At 40.0% G+C, this 21255-nt stretch overlaps 1 protein-coding gene across 1 annotated transcript; it reads right to left on the reverse strand.

Annotated features, from left to right (window-relative positions):
* Positions 1-8135: 8135 nt before the first annotated feature.
* LOC311298820 (hydroxycarboxylic acid receptor 2-like) lies at positions 8136-10414 on the reverse strand. The gene has a single exon (XM_084422074.1). The coding sequence runs from the start codon at positions 9706-9708 to the stop codon at positions 8785-8787; it is 924 nt and encodes a 307-aa protein (XP_084278200.1). The 5' UTR covers positions 9709-10414; the 3' UTR covers positions 8136-8784.
* Positions 10415-21255: the final 10841 nt, after the last annotated feature.

The following is a 21255-nucleotide window of genomic DNA, read 5'->3' on the forward strand; positions in this document are numbered from 1 at the left end:
TGTTCAGCTATCATTGCAAAATCTGTGCAGATTTTTTTTGTGAAAACAATTACTTGAGTGAAGCCATATAATAAAATAGAAAATTCTTTAATTAGATGTAAATTCTTGGAAAAATCTTTTCTTTTTTTTTTTCAAACTCAAGTTAAGTCAAGTCACCTTTATTTATATAACACTTTATGTTATGGGGGAAGGGAGTAAAGAAAAAACAGCATTCATCACTAACCAAGGGCTATTTCAATTCCGCTCCATGCTGTATGGTCTCAGGAATGCCGCCGCCACCTTCCAGAGGCTTATGGAAAAGGTACTAGCTGAATTAAGAGGAAAATTCTGTTTCGTATACATAGATGATATAATCATCTATTCACAATCATTAGATGAACACATACAACATCTGAGCACTATAATGCAGAGACTCAACCAAGCATCACTTACCCTAAACATGAAGAAGTGTCACTTCTTTAAAAAACAATTACATTTTCTTGGACATATCGTCTCTGAGAAGGGAGTAGAGGTCGATCCTGAAAAGACCCGGGCTGTTGCAGACTATCCTCCTCCCAAAAACCTCAAAGCCCTCCAACGCTTCTTGGGATTAGCAGGCTGGTATCACAAGTTTATTCCACATTTTGCCGACATCACTGCTCCTTTAAATCAACTGAAAAAGAAAGGAGTAAAATGGGACTGGACTCCTGAGTGCCAAACCAGCCTTGAAAACATCAAACAAATTTTGCAAGACCCACCTGTATTGATGCAACCTAACCTCAGTCAACCTTTCCAGGTACATACGGTTGCCTGTGATGTGGGATTAGGAGCTATTATCACCCAGCTCACTCCTGAGGGAGAACGGGTAGTAGCATATGCTTCAAGGACATTACGAGGAGCAGAATTGAATTACTCCACTTCTGAAAAGGAGTGTCTGGCTGTGGTGTGGGCGGTGGAGAAATGGAGACATTACCTGGAAGGAAGGCAGTTTGACATTTACAGCGATCATGCTGCTCTAACCTGGGCTTTCAATAGCCCTAAAACATCCTCTCGGCTGACACAATGGACTCTTAGGTTGCAGCAATTCATCTTCCAAGTCCATCACTGAAGAGGATGTCTCAACCTGGGTCCAGATGCCTTATCACGAGCCTGTGAATCTAAGGAAAGAGAAAACGCACTCTGTATGGCCATAACCACATCTAAGAGTGCATCAGACATCCCTCACTCTTTGGATGAAATCTCTCAAGCTCAAGTTAGTGACAATACCATTTCTCTCCTGCAGGCGGCTCAAAAAACCAGGAAGGTACAGGATCAACAGATTACCTTTGAGGTCCATCAGGGGGTGGGATATCGCTGGGTACCTGTGAAGAATAATGGATCAAAATTCCAATTGGTGGTTCCTCAGACATTAATACCTGGATTTCTACATTACTTCCATGACAACCCGTTGGGAAGACACCTGGGCCGACTAAAAACCCTGCTGAGGCTCCTGGAGGTGGCGTGGTGGCCCAATGTCCGAAAAGATGTCTGGCAATACGTCAAAGGATGCGATATCTGTCAGAAGTATAAACACGACAACACAAAACCCAGTGGCTTTCTCCAGCATACTCAAGTGACAGAACCGGGTCACACTTTAGGTATGGATTTTATGGGACCTTTCCCGCTCAGTAAAAAACAAAACACTTACCTTCTGGTGATAGTGGACTACTACACAAAATGGGTAGAGATGTTCCCACTAAGAGATAGCAAGACACAGAAGATTGTTAAGATTCTCAGGGAAGAAATCTTTACCAGATGGGAGGTCCCCAAATACATCATATCTGACCGGGGAGCACAATTCACGTCACATGTTCTGTCCGAGCTATGCAAATCCTGGGGAAGTATCCAAAAACTCACTACCAGCTATCAACCTCAAACCAGCCTGACAGAAAGAATTAACAGGACAGTGAAAACAATGATTGCATCATATGTAGGACAATACCACCAAACATGGGACCAGTGGTTACCTGAGTTAAGGTTTGCTATCAATACGGCCCACCAAGAAACCACAGGTCGAGCACCGGCTGAATTAATGCTAGGCAGACAGCTTCACGGGCCTCTGGAGAGATTAATTCTCAAGCCACCCACGCCTGACCAATCATCGTATAATCTGGTGGAACGACAGAAAACTATGGCAGAGGAGGTTGAACACCGAGTTGGTGTGCAGCAATCCAGACAAGCTAGATATTATAATGCCCGACGGAAAGATGCGCAGTTTCAGCCGGGAGATCTAGTCTGGATTAAAACTCACCCTCTCTCATCTGCCTCGAGTAAATTCTCTGCCAAGCTAGCGCCCAAATGGGAGGGACCAGCTGAAACAAAGAAAAAAATGGGGCCAATAAATTACACAGTTAGTTGGGGTGATCCCAGTAAAACAGATGTGATAAATGTGGTTAACCTGAAACGCTGGTACGGGTGATCTCCTCATATGCCGAAGGCTGGGGGGGGGGGATTTATGTAGCGTGGCCACATAAGGAAAAGCTTATTTATTGATTGACTATCATTAATGAAGTTGTTATCAATTAATGTTTAGCTATTTTCCCATATTCTCTGCATTCTTCCTTACTGTTGTGTATCTGGCCTCGATTCCGATGCTCGCGAGAATATCTGGTGTCTTCGCGTTACGTGATGGGCTGTCACCCAAACAGGAAGATACTATGTTGTTTTCCATTTAAGGAACCGGCATTCCGGTTTGAAAAAACGCGAGTTCTTTCATGAAATTTTTCATTGAGGATTACCTTTTTTTTTGTGGACTGTCTGGGAGCGCTTCGCTGCCGTTCCTTGGAGGAGTATTTCTGGGAACTTCTTGGAGGGATTACTCAAAAAAAACAAGGACTTACAGCAGTCACAGACTTCTAAGATCTTGCTCACGGATTTGACATTTTGTTTACCGGTGAGGCTGATCTAATCTCCGTTGTGGTGCACGCTGGACAAAAAAGACTTTTTTCACACACACACAACCATAATATTATTGTTTTGCTTCTTTGTATGGTATTTCAGATTTTTTTGTTGTTTTGTGTAAATACACTTGGATAAACGGATGTTGTGTCCTTGTTGATCGTTTTTTTCTCTTCCTCATTAATATATCGGAAACTGGACGATTGTTCCTAGATATTTTTTGCTATACTCTGTTTTCTACGGTTAGGAGAGTGTTACAAACTAACCATGTTCCTAACATCTAACCTTATTTGAACAGGATGTATTGTACGAAATCAATGGAAAACTTGTGACTTTGACTGTGTGCGTATGTATGTATTAATAACATAGTTTGGGAAATGAAACTAGACAGTCTGTTAGAATCTTGTGATTAACAAATGAAGTCACCATTAAACAAAGTTTGCTTTACCTAGTAACAGAGGGGTTTGCATATGAAGAACCGGTAACCCTTCCTTTTACAGTCCCCTAATTACTAGGTATTTACCCGGTAAATATATGGTAAGTTATAGTTGGTTATTGGTAATTACCACAGGTAACAAGTATGTAAATGCAGAGAAACTACAAACTAATTACTAGGTATTTACCGGGTAAATATATGGTAAGTTATAGTTGGTTATTGGTAATTACTACAGGTAACAAGTACGTAAATGCAGAGAAACTACAAACTAATTACTAGGTATTTACCGGGTAAATATATGGTAAATTATAGTATTTTAGTGTGTAATTACTTAAGGTGATTAGTATGCAATTACAGAGAAACTACCAGGGGAAAAAAACACCACTGTTAAATATCAACTCAACAAAGTACTGTGTACTTGTTACCTGTTTAGGTTGGTAATATCTCCGATTTAATTGTGTACTTCCTCAGAATGTAGGCAGACTATTTTTAGAAACACCTCCAGTTAGGGCTGTAGTCAAGACCACCTTTGTCGAGTCCAAGACAAGTCCAAGACCAGGACTAGTCGAGTCCAAGTCAAGACCGAGTCCAAAGAGGTTCGAGTCCGAGTCAAGACCGAGTCCAGGACAGGGAAAAAAAAGTCTGCTAAAAAAATATAGGCTATAGCCTATAGAAATTAAATCACTATGTAATAATGAAATAATGAATAATTTAAATTTTATTTAAAATAATTGACAAATTCAAATTCAAATTCAAAAAAAATTATATAGGCCTAAAGGAGCACACACATTCGTTTCGACTGTCTGATCAGCCTCACATTCTGTTCCTGTCAATCATACACGCGATGTCAACCAATTAAACTGCACACACACACACACAAAAGATGCGGATAAACCGCGGATCGGGCGGATGACGTGACGAAAAATAATATTTTAATTAAATTCAGGCGGGTGGCGGCTGAAGCAATCAAATGAAAAAGGTTTGCCACTAAGCAAACCTGCAAGTTATGAGCTGGGTTATTTTGTTTCGATATTAGCTATATTTTAAAACAGCCAGTCATTGGAGCCTAACGTTACCACTCGTGGAATAGGCAAAGAAAGAAAGGTAAGAAAAAAAGTCGGAAACCTTTGCCCATTAATTAGATGTGCAAGGCAAGCAGGCTAGTTTTCGGGGTGTTATGGACAATCAAAAATGTGAATATTCACGTTGCACTAGCGGTGGACTTTCAGCGAGTTTATTTAAACATTTATTTTTTAAAGAGCCGTTTGTGAGTCAAAAGAGCCGGCTCTTTTCAGTGAGCTGATCAAACGAGCCCGTTCACGAAAAAGAGCCGGCTCTTTTCAGTGAGCTGAGTGAAACGAGCCGGCTCACGAAAAAGACCCGAAATGCCCATAGTGTTTCACTTTCCCTCCAATAATATTTTGTTTTAATATCGCGGCGACGTATGTGTGATTACTTGGAACATAATAAAGACTTCTGGACTCGGTCGAGACCAAAAGCCATATTTGGCAAGACCAGTGGCCGAGACCGAGACAAGTCCGAGTCCGAATACCAGCGAGTCCGAGACAAGTCCGAGACCATAGAAAAACGGTCTCGAGTCCGGACTCGAGTCCAAGACCGGACTCGAGTACTACAGCCCTACCTCCAGTATTACCCATCAATTCAAGTTAGGTTTGTAGTTATCCTAGGGTTATGTTGGTAACAGTCCATGTTTATTTATTACTATCTTGAAATTAAGACGGTAGTTTCCAATAAATGACCTTGTCTTACATAGTTGTTGTTCATTGCTACACCCATTTATAGAGGGTTTATCAAATAATTTACCTTACACTTACCTGGTAACTACCCCGCAGGAACAGTTTTCCCAAATGTCATGGCACATCTTAAATATTGGGTATGTTCTTGCAGATGTTTTTACAATTTACTCAGTAAGTAAAGTGCAACTGTACTGTAAAAGGAAGCTTTGTTTATTTTTTATTTTGAACAGTTTAAAGTGTAATCCGCCAGTGCAGGACGCAGCCTCTGAATTGGGACGCAGCCAACCAACTTAATTTATCTGGCCATGGTCTTGGCTAAGCCGAAAACACATGATCCGGCAGCACCGCGGCTGAAACATCCTCACCATGTCCTCCAGTAAAATATTAAACATAAAAAACGACAATAGCCAATTCTGGCTCCATAGCTGTTTACTCAATTATATCAAATGAATCATCAGGATGGCAGCTGTCCTCTCGGTCCGTTGCTTGGCGCCAGGAGCGGTGATCGGGAACACCTGGTTGCGCAATTAGGAAATCCTACAAAGGCTACATGGTGCGTCCTTCGAAGGATGCAGCCTTCACATTGGGACACAGCGGTAATTTCCACATTTGCCTTCCTTCCTCCTCATCAACCTCTTCTTTCTTGTTCTCTTCCTCTAAAACTCTATGCATTGATTGGATCTAAATCCAATTCTAAGTGACAATTTTGTATATGAACATAAACATAAACATGCAGTGCAGTCCAGTGTTCTATGTAAGGATCTGTAGCAAATTAGCTCAAAGGGGAAATATTAATAATAAATCATAAATTGTTATGATTAATTAGAAATATTAGGGTCAGTTAATAGAATTAACTTGATGTAGCAGAATTAATATCACAATCAACTAATTATTTGTATATAGTTATAAATGCATAATATCTGTAAACTTTCAAAGTTAGTTCTTTGCTGTCTCTTTAACAGCATTAATTGCTATGCTTATAGATAATGATTGTTGTTACACGTGGCAAACAGATAAGATAATTGGGATTTGGGGCCCGGATTAGTATTACAAATCAGCCATGGGGCCCAGAAACCCTAGAGGAGCCCCTGTCCAATATTGTGATCATACATTCATAATCACAAGCCATCTGCAGATTACATGTACAGTAGATCATTGTCATTTCTGTTGATGTTCTTATTCATTTAAAGAGTCATCTCACTGAAAATAAAAATTATTCTCACATGTACAGTACATTAAGGCTGTGAAAGGACTTTTTGTTCACGTAATCTGCCTCATGTTCTCCTATAGCCGTGGAGATTGTGTGCAGTCTATTGCTCCAGTGACTCTAGGGGATACTATCATAAGATTAAAACTAATAATAAAGATTTAAAATCATTCTAAACATGTACTGTATTGTATAATACATTTAAGTGTCTAAGTGAAATCTGCTTTTTGAAAACAAGTGAATGTAAAAGGTTAAATTAGTTCATGTGATGTCACCCTATCAGTATATCTTACCGGCAATTTTATAAAAGCCCTCTTTTATGGACATGGTCGATAAATGTCCAGGGAACACAATGAAGCTATTAATGTACCCCTGCAGCGCGAGGAATGGTTCAACAAACAGTGTTTTTCCCCAGATTCTTCGCATCACCGACCGCATACAAGTATGCACCACTTGCAAAAAAAATGCACTGCAATACACACCATTTGCAGTACGGTAAGGGCTTCGAAGTGTCTAACTTGTTATGTGCATTTTGGACATGGACAATGGATTTTGTCTGTCCCTAAAAACTCTTTCTGTACAAAGTGCTCATCTAACAATTTGCAATCAAATGTCCGCAGGATTTGGAAGAAAAGGGGAAGCCATTGTAACAGATGCTGGGAATTAGTCTCGTCACCTAGATGTTTCTTTGCTCACAGCTGATTGGTCTAACTTCAGCCTGAGATCTTGACTCCGCCCCATAGCAGATTAGCCGTGCAGCGTAAGAACACCGATTAAAGCCGAGCTACTTTCACAGTACCTAAAACCCAGGGTTGGCGCAAACTGACCATAAAATTACCTGGCTACCCGCCTAAACCGACTTCATGGTACAGGCGCCTGGTCTGAACAAATAGTTGCTTACCAAGGGAAAATCTTGTTTTTGTCTTCAAATTAGACCAATCTACTGATTTAAAGTTATGACCAGTCTTGCCATTGAATTGTGTCTGTTTCCTCAGCTAAATGCAATAATGTAAATGAATTAATCGAACTTCTTGAACTTTTACACATAAGCGCATTAAAGTCAGCATGAAAGGGAAGTTGCACTGGTCTTTACTCTCCTGTTGTGTTGTATATCTGAGTGAAACGCTTCTGGAACAAGAACAAATGTGGGCGGGGCTTGATTTTGTCCGTGGGGAATTGATTGGATGGTTGTGATGGATTAGATCAGTGAAGGACGAGAGAGGACCAGGCCTGGCTTTATGTTGTGTTTTGTTTATGTGTGTGTGGCAGTCGTCTGTGAGGGGCTGCCACTTTTACTTTCATTTTGTGTCCGTTTATTTTATGATTATTAAAGTGTAAAACGATCGCCGGTTCCCGCCTCCTTCCCTGAATTACTAACCCTGTTACACTGGAATAACATCGACTATGTTTGAGTATATTTTGACGGAACGGCTGCCTCTCCCTTGTAATCAGCGCCACCCCGTCCCTTAACTTCGCCAGGTTCCTGACTGGAGTGTGTGTGATTGGAGAGGAGGCGCTGCAGAGAAGAATTGGCGGTGTGTGATGAGGCACACCTGAAGAATATGAAGCCTCATCACCGTCGATGTTAATCATCGCGTCTCCTCGAGAGACCAGCCTCTTCCCTGTGCACGCTGGGGTCCTCGTGGGTATAGGAGGGGAGCGCAGAGGGAGTCTCGCCACTGCAAACGAGGACACCAGATCCCCCTTTTGTTTTAACACTTTATTTCCCTCTTTTTGGACATTTTATGTTTCTTTATGTTCATAAAATGGCTCTCTGAGACCTGACACCACACCCACTGTGTCTGTCATTTGCTCCTCCCGCCACAAAATATATATATATATACATATACTGTGTGTGTATGGTGCAATGTTGTGAAAAATACAATTATTTAAAACAGGCATCTTGTCTCATACGATGTATATTAATCCAGAATTACAGACATAAGTAAATGAAGAGCTCATGAGGCTGATGTGACACACAATCCACTGCAAATAAATATGCTCATAGCAACATGTTTCTATGCACACATCTGCAGCTTGTTTTCATGTAAATTCAACACATACCTCACAACCAACAAACTTAAGCATAAAACAGCTGCAGAAAGAGTCTAAAGGCCATTGCACACTGAGTCCGAAATTCGCATCCGAAATTTTCGCACGTTAAAAAATAAATACGACCTCACGTTATGTCAATCACGCTTGCACACTGCCTTCAGGTTCGATTTTCTGCGTTTTTCGCATCCGTAGCAAGCATTTTGAATGGTGTTTTGACAATTTAGAGCCACCGAATCACGAATATTCACGAATACGAAAAACCGCATGCAAAAATTTCGGACTCAGTGTGCAAGGACCTTAATGGCTGTAATATAATAACAGTACACATTGTTTACGTACACAGAACGCACAGAACCTGCATTTTTACAGTAGTTCAGTGCATCTTATCAGTGAAATACTCCAATAACAGCAACTCAATGGCGGACGGTGAGCACAGGATCATCCGTAGATTCTGTGTTTTTCGAGCAGCACGACGGGACTTTGTGAAGCTTCTCCCGCGACAGATACAGAACCGGCTGGATGCTGCTGCTGATGTCCATGAAGCCGAAGGTGATGTAGTGGATGTAACAGTGGAAGACCTCCGGAATGAAATACTCTTGAAATGGAAAGAGAGCCACCGGCGGGAAGTAGTTAAACACAATGATGGCCAAGATGATGATGACCATTTTGAAGGCCTTTTTCTTGACGGGATGCCTCTCGTCTCGGCCTGGAGCGGATTGTCTGAGGGCCCAGAGAATAGAGATGTTACAGAACAGCATGAACGCAAACGCTGCCAGAATCATGACGGTGAAGACTTTCTCAAAGTGAGGGATGTTTCCTGAACCCTTTGCTGAGGCGTAGACTAAAGTGACGAGCCACACGGCGCCGGCGCACACCGAGCGATGCCGCTGGTCTTTGAGTTCGGTGAAGGTGATGGGATGGCAGACGGCCATGTATCGGTCCAGACAGATGCAGGACAGAAAGAGCGCCGACGAGTCTTTGACACCGTAGAAGAAGAGCAGGACGTTCAAGATTCTGCTGGAGGTCAGATACACGATGTTGGCCAGTTCCAGCGGAGGAGTGAGGCAGAAGAAAGTGTCCAGCAAGGCTAGATGGACGATGAAGATGTCTGAGGTGGACGAGTCTCCCTTATTCTTATGGATGAGCCACAGAACCATGATGTTGGCCGGGATGCCCAGGAACAGGTTGATGAACTGCAGCGCGAGGTAGAAGATGATGCCGGTGGGCATGTGTGCACAACTAGCGTAGATGGTCTGCTCGACCGGAGAGGCGTTCAGCGGCCGGTGACTGATGAGCAGAGACGAGTTGATGTATCTGAACAGCTCTGTGATTTCCATCGTCCTCTCTGTGTGCTCGGACCAACTCCTGAAACACACAAACAGTGATCAATCAAACTCTTGCTTTGTGCTTTTCTGCTCCTCATTCAAACAGCACTGAAACAGCTTTGACTTTATGTCTCGATAATAACATTCATGAGTGAATTTCACTGTTTGGACTCATGAAACTCTACACACTTGCAGACACAATAACTGAAGTTCACATGCGCACAAATACATGTTGAATTAAAGTATTTCCCTACAGATGCCTTGACATCACATGTGACGATCTCTCGTAATGCAACAAAAGACTTTCTGTTAAAGAATAATCACTTTTCGATAATCATTTAAAAATGTATATTCTTTAGTCAAACCTTAAAGTCTTGACTAGGAAAAACATGACTGTTACAGTTCATTTAACAAGCTACATCTACAATGGGGCATGTTGTCACATTATATTGTGTTGTCACAGTAGGAATCTGCTTTGTTTGAAATATGAAAAAATATGAAGTACAAAAATCTGCTATACAATGACTTTTTCGAAATAATAGAACAGTACAATAATTATGGTGCACAAAATACAAACATAGAAGATAAACAAGCAGCCTCATGACAACTATGTGACAGAATATGTATAGTTAGTGATTGTGATTAAACTAGAATTGTCAAGTCATGTTCATAGCACTTTATACAATACAGCTTCACAGTAATAAAGAGTAGTTCAGTTCAAATATCATTATGATTTCAGCTCTACAAAAGATAGTTTCATTGAGTTGATACAGTGATACAAATTCATAGTTAAGTCAAAACATTAAGTGGAATTATTTAGTGACCTTCACTGGTTGTTTCAAGACAGCCTAACCAAAAAGTGTCACTGAATATGAATCATCTTAAACCACCAGTTGTTACATTTATGAAGTTTCCGTCAGTAGAGCAGTTAAGCATAATCTCTTACCTGTCTGAAGTTCCTGTGGTCTTCAGCGCAGTGTGAAGTTCGTCATGAGACTGACAGCTCATTTTAAGCTGAAGACACTGACGACACCTTCACCCATGATTCAACACCACCGGGAGCTTCAGGAGCCAATCGAAGCCAAGTGTTCCAGAGAATAGACCAATATGGTAATGTGTCCCCTCTTACAGAAGAATTATTTGCATATTGCTGAGTTTATAGACCAGATAACATACTAACATATTAACATATTTACAGGGTTCATGTTTACGGATGGTGGGATTGGTTCAGAAGACATGTAGAAGCAAGTCCTCATCATTAACACTGATTGGCAATGATGCAACGCGCCATTGGCTCCTGACGGAAATTTGGTGGTAAACAACTGATGCAACCGTACGTTAGTATTCTTCTGAAATTCACTGTAACAAAGTGCTATTTGTTACATGAATATGACATGGAGGTTCATCTGGATGGAAGAATAAGACAAAGAGGCGGCTATGTGATTGTCAGATAGTGGCTTATTTTTTACCTTTGTGCGACAGAATCATTTTCAGTGTCAAAACAGAAGCACTTTTGTCATCTTAAGCTTCTTCAACAGCATGAAGCCTCGTCTGAATAAACACAAGAACCGTTAAAGCACTTTCATCATCCTAGTTTGTACAAAGTGTCGTATTAAAGACACGATCGACACAGTCTTGCACATCGTCACAATATTCATCCATATATGACAGAAATCTCTGCTCTGCTTATTTGACTTTTGATTGTAACATAATGACAGAGATGAGATCAAATGTAAGAGGTCAAAGATGAAAGATTAAGGTAAAAACACTAATAACAACAAATATTAAGCATCAAAATAGAGATATGAGATATGAATAATAGAGATGTTGAGAAACTGTCCGCTACAGTAAGTGCTTGTTGTTAAGCTATTTAGTAACACTTTATTTTGATAGTCCATCTGTTGAGACTCTATTAGTTATTAGTAGCCATTCAGTAGCATGTCAACAGTGCATCAATTGACATTCAACAACACTGTTTCAACAGACAAGTGCATTTCAAGTGTTAATCTACAGATTTTACAAAAGTGCCTGCTGACTGTCAATATGTTTGTTTTTTTGCAACAGGGTATTAACCAATTGTCTAGTAACTTTCTGTAGATTGAAAGTTGAAAGTCAACGGTCAAGTCAGCATATGTTCTGTGTATGATACAGTATATCATACTCAAGGGGTTTCAAATGCATCAAATTAATGACTATTAAAACTGATTAAAAACTAAAACAATCTTTAATTTACCATCTGTTGATAATCAACTAAAGATAAGTTGCTTGTCAACAAATATATAGTTTGCGATCAGTAGACTGTTAGCAGACATTCTCAGTGTATCTTTTAGTATATCTTATTACAGTGAAAAACAGTTGAAAGTCTATAACCTATCAACAAATTACATACAGTTTTCCGTTAATTATATGCAACATATTTACCATTTAAAATGAGAAGTTTTGCATACCTGACTGAAGTAGAACAAACACTATAGGCAGCACATCAGAGAAAGAAAGCACTTTTATTCAATCAAATATAAAGACTACAAATAATGCACACTATCCTTTACTAGGGTATCAGCAGCACATCTGAACCACCTGATTATGTGACAAACATTATATTGAGCATTTCAAAATGAGAAAACTCTCTCAATACTTGAAAAAAATATAAAATGTTGCACTGCCCTGGTCCAAGATCAAACCACAAAAACAAAGAAACAAACAAACTCGTATAGTTAACAACAACCTACTTTAACAACATTTCAACATTTCAAATGCTAGGCCAAGATTCAAAGTTATAAACAACACCAAGGCAAAAAAAGAATTAAAACCAATTTAATTAATACATGTTGCCTTTCGTGACAATGAGGGGTGGGTGGGGGTACAAGTTAATGCATAACCAGCCACTTTTACAGATACTTCCTAAACTGATCTGTGGTTACTATTCCTTATGACCTTGAGAAGTCTTCCAAGTACTCCATGTTTATATCTTCTTGCTAACCAGTAGGTCCACTCTATGAAGCAGAGCTGTTTATTTAAAGCCTTCTCAGAACGATCCCTGCTTATGCCAAACTTCCCTCTTGTAAGTCTGCCACGTTCTCTCAATGTTTTGAGTATGTAGTCCTGTTTGTGGATCTACATAATTCTGGCTGTGGTTGACTCTGACATGCTTGTGGCCCTCCTAGGAAAGACCGGCATATGCTCTCCACTCATCACTCACAACTAGACTTTGACGTTTGACATGTTTCTTGATGATGGGAACAAGGGTCTCCTTGTTTCTAGTCTTCACGAGGCGAAGTCTTAAGTACACCAAACACTCACGTTTGCTTTCTTTCCAGGTGTTGCCAAAGCGTCCTCTTGCCAACTACCAAAAAACAGCAGGAACAGTATTACAAAATAAACTAGATCTCTTGACTCTGTATCAATTTATTGATAATCAGGTGTAATGACATGATCATTTTTCATCTAAAACTCTTTTTATTTCCATATAAAACATTATCGATGTTTACAAAATAAGCAAATCTTTAAAGGATCCCTTAGTAAAAAAATAAATATACTAAAATGTATTTGACTGAAATTTATTTTATGCTAAGTATGCTATAAATACATTTACATATTTATGTACATAATATAAATACCCTGCAATTGTGCTTTTGGTATACTAAACTGATATACTTAAAGTCTGCTAAAATGGAACAAGTAATTTTTTACTTACTGTACTTTAGTTATCCAGAAATAGTGCTGAGGTCCAACTAAAGATATACTTACTTGGCCAAACCTCGTTTGACATCAAGCGGTGGTGTTTACCGCATTCCAGTCAAGACTATTGACTTTCATGTGACTTTAACCTTTGAATATTTAGTTCTCAAAGTTTCTGGTACTGGATCTCCAATACTCTTGATTCTCCTGTCTTGTCCACCTAAATCTATCTCTATTTTCTTCAGTGAACTGCATGAACTGTTACCCCTTTCCTCTGCCTTGTCCCCTTGCGTTATATTACTTGGTGATTTCAATATACTGTACATGTTGATACTGATTGTGCAGAATCGCGTGAACTCTTGTCAGTGTTTGAATGTTTCAAGCTTGTACTTGAACTCCCGTGGATCACGGCTGAACGCGTCTTCTCAACACTCACTTACAAACATTTTTCGCCTATCGTGCGTCTACTCTACACCCGTACCACTAAAAAGACGGATTATATCTAAAACTTCAGTCATAAATTAGTATTAATATTGATAGCATCACTGGTAGCTTCGTTGCTAACTTACTGTCCATCTGTTAAAATGGCGAATATATCAGATGAAAGTAGTCTACCTTTTGGTGCAGGTGAGGACACATTTGAGCTGCACGCACTGCAGTCTGAGCTGGAAGCTGTTGAGAAACAGATCCACGACCTTTTATTGAGACAAGCCGAGCTGATAGACCGGCGGTTAGCTCTTGAAACATCACGCGCCGATGCACACAAATCAGAGATTAACGTTACTAACCCGCTGACTCCGACCTCGTCTACTCCGTGCGTTTCTCAACATAGGTCCCGAGCGCCGAGGTCGCGATCAGCCATGGTCTCGTTCACTCCGGCTCCAACACGCCACCACGAAGCCTGGGTGGTTCCGCAGCGGAAGACGCGAGTCAGGTCTAGACCAAGACTCTCTCCGACCCTCCCGGTTTTCGAGTTATCCACACAAAACCGCTTCTCCCCTCTTCGCGAAACAGAACGCGATGCTGTGATCATCGGCGATTCCATCATTCGGCACGTACGCGCAACGTTAGGTAAAAGTAAGGTGCACAGTCACTGCTTTCCTGGTGCTTGTGTTTCTGAAATCGCTACTCACGTTCCCGAGATTCTGAACGGTGACGAGCGCGTCGGAACTGTTGTCCTGCACGCGGGAGTGAACGACATCAGGATGCGCCAGACAGAGATTCTGAAGAAAGACTTCAGGAATCTGATCGATACGGTACGCAGCACATCGCCTGAAACAACGATCATAGTGTCAGGACCGCTTCCCACGTACCGACTAGGACATGAAAAGTTTAGCAGATTATTTGCGCTAAATGGATGGTTAATGTCATGGTGCAATGAGCAGAAACTGCTCTTTGTAAATAATTGGAATCTGTTTTGGGAGCGTCCTAGGCTTTTCCGTGCCGATGGCTTACACCCAAGCAGATTCGGAGCAGATCTTCTGTCGGATAACATCTCCAAAATGTTAAATACCTTTTGACTAGTAACCAAAAGTCCAAATCATAGTCTCTGCTGCACCAATTTAACTGATATAAATACTAGTGTAGAATATTGCATAGAAACCGTGTCTATTCCTCGTTTAGTGAGATCAAATAACAAATCTACTGCAGGATCTAGGAAAAATCTAATTGTTATTAAAACAGAAAATGTTGCTATTAGTAAACAAAAACAATTTCTAAAGCTAGGTCTTCTAAACATTAGATCACTCACACCTAAGGCAGTTATTGTAAATGAAATAGTCACAGATAATAGCTTCGATGTACTTTGCCTAACTGAAACCTGGCTTAAACCAAATGATTATTTCGGTCTAAATGAGTCTGCTCCTCCTGGATACTCCTATAAGCATGAGCCCCGTCTGATTGGTCGTGGCGGTGGTGTTGCGACAATTTATAGAGATATTCTCAATGTTACTCAGAAAGCGGGTTATAAGTTTATTTCGTTTGAAGTACTTGTACTAAATGTTACGCTCTTAGATGTTAGAAAAACATCCCTATTATCTCTAGCCTTGGCTACCGTATATAGACCGCCTGGGCCTTACGCTGATTTCCTAAAAGAGTTTGCAGATTTTCTCTCAGACCTATTAGTCAATGTCGATAAAGCATTAATTGTTGGAGATTTTAACATACACGTAGATAATCCAAATGATGCGTTAGGGGCTGCGTTTACAGATTTATTAAATTCATTTGGGGTCAAGCAAAACGTCACCGGACCAACTCATCGTCTTAATCATACACTCGATTTAATTATATCACATGGAACCGATCCAACCGATATAGATATTATACCGCAAAGTGATGAAGTCACTGACCATTACATGGTAACTTGCATATTACGTACTGCTGTAATATGTCATGCAGCGCCGCGTTATCAACCAGGCAGAACAATCCTTCCATCCACCATAGATAATTTCTCAAATTGCTTATCCGATCTGTCTCAGCTGCTGCCTGAACCCAAACAAACAGATGAACTAGAAGAACTAACTAGCACTATGAGCACTATTCTCTCTAGAACATTGGATGTTGTTGCACCTATTAGATTAAAAAAGGTCAGAGAGAAAATTAAAGCACCGTGGTACAACAATACCACGCATGTTCTAAAGAGAGAAACACGTATTTTAGAGCGTAAATGGAAACAAACTAATTTAGAGGTCTTTAGAATCGCGTGGAAAGACAGTATGTCACGTTATAAAAAGGCCCTAAAAGCAGCCAGGGCTGAGCACCTCCGCAAACTAATAGAAAATAACCAAAATAATCCAAGGTTTTTATTTAACACCGTGGCTAGACTAACAAATAAACAGACATCACCCGAACAAAATATCCCGTTACAGTTTAGTAGTAATGATTTTATGAAGTTCTTCACTGAGAAAATAGAAAGCATCAGAACCACAATTGTAAACGTTCAATCTTCAGTTGCGCCTTATAATTCAGCCTTAATTATCACCCCGCAAGAACAATTACAGTGCTTTACAACTATAGAACAAATAGAGTTAAATAAACTTATCACTTCCTCTAAAACAACAACATGTTTATTAGATCCGATACCAACTAAACTACTGAAAGAAGTGTTACCTGTAGTGGAAGAGCCTCTCCTTAATATTATTAACTCGTCTTTATCTTTAGGTCATGTTCCAAGAACATTTAAACTGGCAGTTATAAAACCTCTCATTAAGAAACCACAATTAGATCATAATAACCTAGCAAATTATAGACCCATTTCAAATCTTCCATTTATGTCTAAAATATTAGAAAAAGTGGTGTCCGCTCAATTGTGTTCTTTCTTGCAAGAAAATGATATCTATGAGAAGTTTCAGTCTGGTTTCAGGCCGCACCATAGCACTGAAACTGCGCTCGTTAAAATCACAAATGATTTACTTTTAGCTTCTGACCAAGGCTGTATCTCAATACTAGTTTTACTTGATCTTAGTGCTGCGTTCGATACTATAGATCACACAATACTCTTAGATCGACTACAAAATTATACTGGTGTTCAAGGACAAGCATTAAGCTGGTTTAGATCATACTTATCTGACCGCTACCATTTTGTCTATTTAAATGGAGAAAAATCGATCATAACTCCAGTAAACTATGGAGTGCCGCAGGGATCTGTGTTAGGCCCTCTATTATTCTCAGTATATATGATGCCACTTGGAAATATTATAAGGAAACATGGAATTAGTTTCCATTGTTATGCTGATGACACTCAAATATATATTTCATCACGGCCAGATGAAAACGATAAATTATCCAAATTGACAGAGTGTGTTAAAGATATAAAAGATTGGATGACGCGTAATTTTCTTTTATTAAATCCAGACAAAACAGAGGTACTACTTATCGGTTCAAAAAACCGCCCACAAAACCTCTCGCAATACAACTTTAATATAGTAGGATGTCCTGTTACTTTATCCTCTACAGTAAAAGACCTGGGTGTTATACTCGATTGCAACCTGTCTTTCAAAAATCATATTTCATATGTTACAAAAACCGCCTTTTTCCACCTTAGAAACATTGCTAAGCTACGTAATATGCTATCAGTTTCTGATGCAGAAAAGTTAGTTCATGCATTCATGACCTCGAGACTAGATTACTGTAATGCTTTATTAGCCGGTTGTCCTGCATCCTCAATTAACAAGCTACAGTTAGTCCAAAATGCCGCCGCTAGAGTTCTTACTAGATCAAGAAAATATGATCATATAACACCGATTTTATCATCACTGCATTGGTTACCTATAAAGTTCCGTATTAATTACAAGGTATTGCTACTGACTTATAAAGCCCTAAACGGCTTAGCTCCAGTCTATTTAACGGATCTTCTATCGCCCTATAATCCATCGCGCTCTTTAAGATCACTTAATTCAAGGCTTTTGGTCATACCTAGGATATCCAGAACCACCAAAGGAGGGAGAGCATTTTCACATTTAGCTCCAAAACTCTGGAATAGCCTTCCTGATACTGTTCGTTGCTCAGACTCGCTCTCCCAGTTTAAAACTAGATTAAAGTCGCATCTCTTCAGCCAGGCATTCATATAATATTTTTAATCTTACAGTTCAAATTACAATCCGGCCTCTAGTTAATAAACGCCAGAGGAGAACTGGCCCCCGACTGAGCCTGGGTTCTCCCAAGGTTTTTTTTTTCTCCATTGGGTCACCTGATGGAGTTTTAGGACACTATTAGGTCACTTGATGGAGTTTTTCGGTTCCTTGCCACTGTTGCCTTTGGCTTGCTCAGTTGGGGATATTCTGGATATCTAATTTGATTTTATCAATAAATTCCACTAGAAACAAACCTTGTTGTGTTATTTTAATTTAATACTGTGAAGCTGCTTTGATACAATCTGTATTGTGAAAAGCGCTATACAAATATACTTGACTTGACTTGACTTGACTTGTACAACATGTCGATTTTGCTACACACTCAAAAGGTCACACACTGGATCTTGTCTGCACTGCTGGTCTACACAATGTTTCCGTGCTTGGTTCTCAGATTGGACTGTCTGATCACCTCCTCATTGAACTAAACTGTGAAAAGCCTCTTCCCCGCCTCAGGGTGAAATCCACTATAACCTACCGTAACGTCAATTCAGTTAATCCATTACTGTTTTCTGAATCTGCACAAACTCATCTCTCTGATATTACTGAACACACGAGCTCCCTCGATATCCTTACCAAATATAATGCCTGTATTTCCACTGCCTTTGATTAACACTGACACTTAAAAGTGGAGTTGTACCTTACACACACGTCTCCCTCCACTTCACAATCTTAAAACAGCTGGTCGTCATCTTGAACGCCTTTACACTGTTCACCTTACTGCTTACACTGACCATATCCAGTTGTACAAATCTGCTATAAACACTGCACACTCTAGTTATTACTCTACTATTATTAATAACGCATCCTCTCGACCTAAAGCACTGGTTTCTGTAGTCAGTAAACTCACCAAACCTCCAGCACCTGTCATGAGTAACTCAGCAGACCTCTGTGAGTCATTCCTGCATTTCTTTCAAAATAAAATCGATAGCATTCATAATCTCTTCCCATCCATGATCTCTCCAGTCCCCACACATGACTTCTCCACTGCTTTTACACCTGGTACTTTCACTGATTTGCCTCCTGAATTCTGAATTCTTTGCATTTCTGAATATCAGCGATGCTGAGACCCTAGTTCACGCTTTCATCACTTCCCGGCTTGACTACTGCAATTCTCTTTTCTATGGCTTCCCCAATTCATCAATAAATAAGATCCAATATATTCAGAACTCCGGAGTTAAGGTTCTCACATACACAAATAAATCTTCCCACACTACTATGATTTTACGCAGACTTCATTGGCTACACGTTCGCTTTCGTATTCAATGCAAGATACTCCTTATCAAAATTATTGTAAAGCGACCTTGAGTTTTCTGAAAGGCGCTATATAAAATAAACATATTATTATTATTATTATTATTGATTGTGCTAAAGTCAATATGGAATATGCAATATGGAACTAGGCAAAGCTAGACAGACTTTCTTTTCGATTCGAATATTATAAACAGCAACTTAAACACACACACTCTTTTTGCTACTGTTGAGAGACTGACAAACCCCTATAGACCGATCTCAAATCTTCCGTTCATTGGCAACATCATTGAAAAAGTTGTCTTCAATCAGCTGAACAAATTCTTAAGCTCGAATGGATACTTTGACAATTTTCAATCTGGTTTCCGACCGCACCACAGCACAGAGACAGCGCTCATAAAGATAATAAACGGTATTCGCTTAAATACTGATTCAGGCAAATTATCAGTGCTGGTACTACTCGACCTCAGTGCTGCATTTGACACTGTCGATCACAACATACTTCTTGACAGGCTGGAAAACTGGGTGGGGCTTTCTGGCATCATGTGCAACTAAACCTCTACAGATGATTCAGAATGCTGCAGCTCGTCTTGTCTTCAACGAGCCCAAGAGGGCCCACGTCACTCCTCTGTTCATCTCTCTGCACTGGCTACCTCTCGCTGCTCGCATCAAGTTCAAGGCATTGACGCTTGCTTACAGATCTACCACAGGCTCAGCTCCCTCCTACTTTCACTCACTCCTACGAGTCTACATCCCTACCAGAAGCCTACGATCGGTCAACGAGCGACGTCTCGTGGTTCCATCACAGAGAGCCACAATATCACTTTCCAGAAAATTCTCATTCACAGTTCCCTGCTGGTGGAATGCTCTCTCCACCCTAATCCAGAATGCAGAATCCCTGACAACATTCAAAAGACAGCTGAAAACCCATCTCTTCCGTGAGCTCTTAACCTCATAAAAAAATAAAATAAAAAAATAACTAAAATAATCTTTCCTTTTCCTTTAAATCCTCCCTTATCGGGCTTATGCTACTCTGAACAATTTTAAGCACTTCTTGCATTGTTTTTGCCTCTTCACAATAACTCGCTTAATTTAGTCCTAAATTGTAAGTCGCTTTGGACAAAAGCATCTGCTAAATGACTAAATGTAAATGAAGGCTGCCAGAGAGGGCATCGGAGGGGGCCCTGGGGCCCATGTTCAGTGGAAATAGACCAAGCTATCTAGTCCATAAGTCGGGTGTTCAGATGCCCAGTTATGTGAACGGCACCACTCAAAACAGAAAAGAGCTGAATGAGACCGATGACATTCAGCAGTCCAAGAAAAGACTATGATTTACCTGGTAATCTAGTTGTTATAATGACTCTGTCTGGCTATTGCAACAATAAAGATTTTATGCAAAAGAAATGTTAATTTATTTTAAAAAGTTGAAATATCAAATTGGATGTTTTATAAGTATGTTTAGAAATATTCTGATGTATGGATACCTCAAAGAAAAAATGCTTGTTTATAAACTGAAAGCAATTAAATTAAAGTATGACTTTGCTTTGGTATGTGAATATATATATATATATATATATATATTATAATATATAGCTTATTTTTTTCTTTTTCTTAATTCTTTTTTTGTTTCTCATTAAGGTGTGGCTGCACTGATAATACTATTGGACAAAGGTGAACGACCCACTATTTTCTTAAAAGTCGCCAACAGAGGTCACCCAGCCATCATTAAAGGTAGGGTATGCAATTTCAGAGTGGATAGCAATAGCAAACTAGCTTTGAAAGCATTAAATCCCACCCTCCCTTCAGAGCGCCCCCCAAAGCCATGCCTCCTTCAAAACATATTTTAAAGCGAATTATATTTTTCCTGTGTAGAATTCAAATGGGTCCGAAACATTTTGTGGTCTGCACCGACTCGTGCATATATCTGCTCGGTGCTCTGGGCTTTGGACGGAACAGACTGTGTTCATGTGACACTAACGCAAATCCAGACTTCTTTCGCCTC

Source organism: Rutilus rutilus (assembly GCF_951802725.1).
Source record: "Rutilus rutilus genome assembly, chromosome: 10".
In the NCBI taxonomy this organism is placed as follows: domain Eukaryota; kingdom Metazoa; phylum Chordata; class Actinopteri; order Cypriniformes; family Leuciscidae; genus Rutilus; species Rutilus rutilus.

Coding starts and splice junctions, on each gene's coding strand:
- LOC311298820 (XM_084422074.1), bottom strand. CDS start 9,708: ATGGAAATCACAGAGCTGTTCAGATACATCAACTCGTCTCTGCTCATC.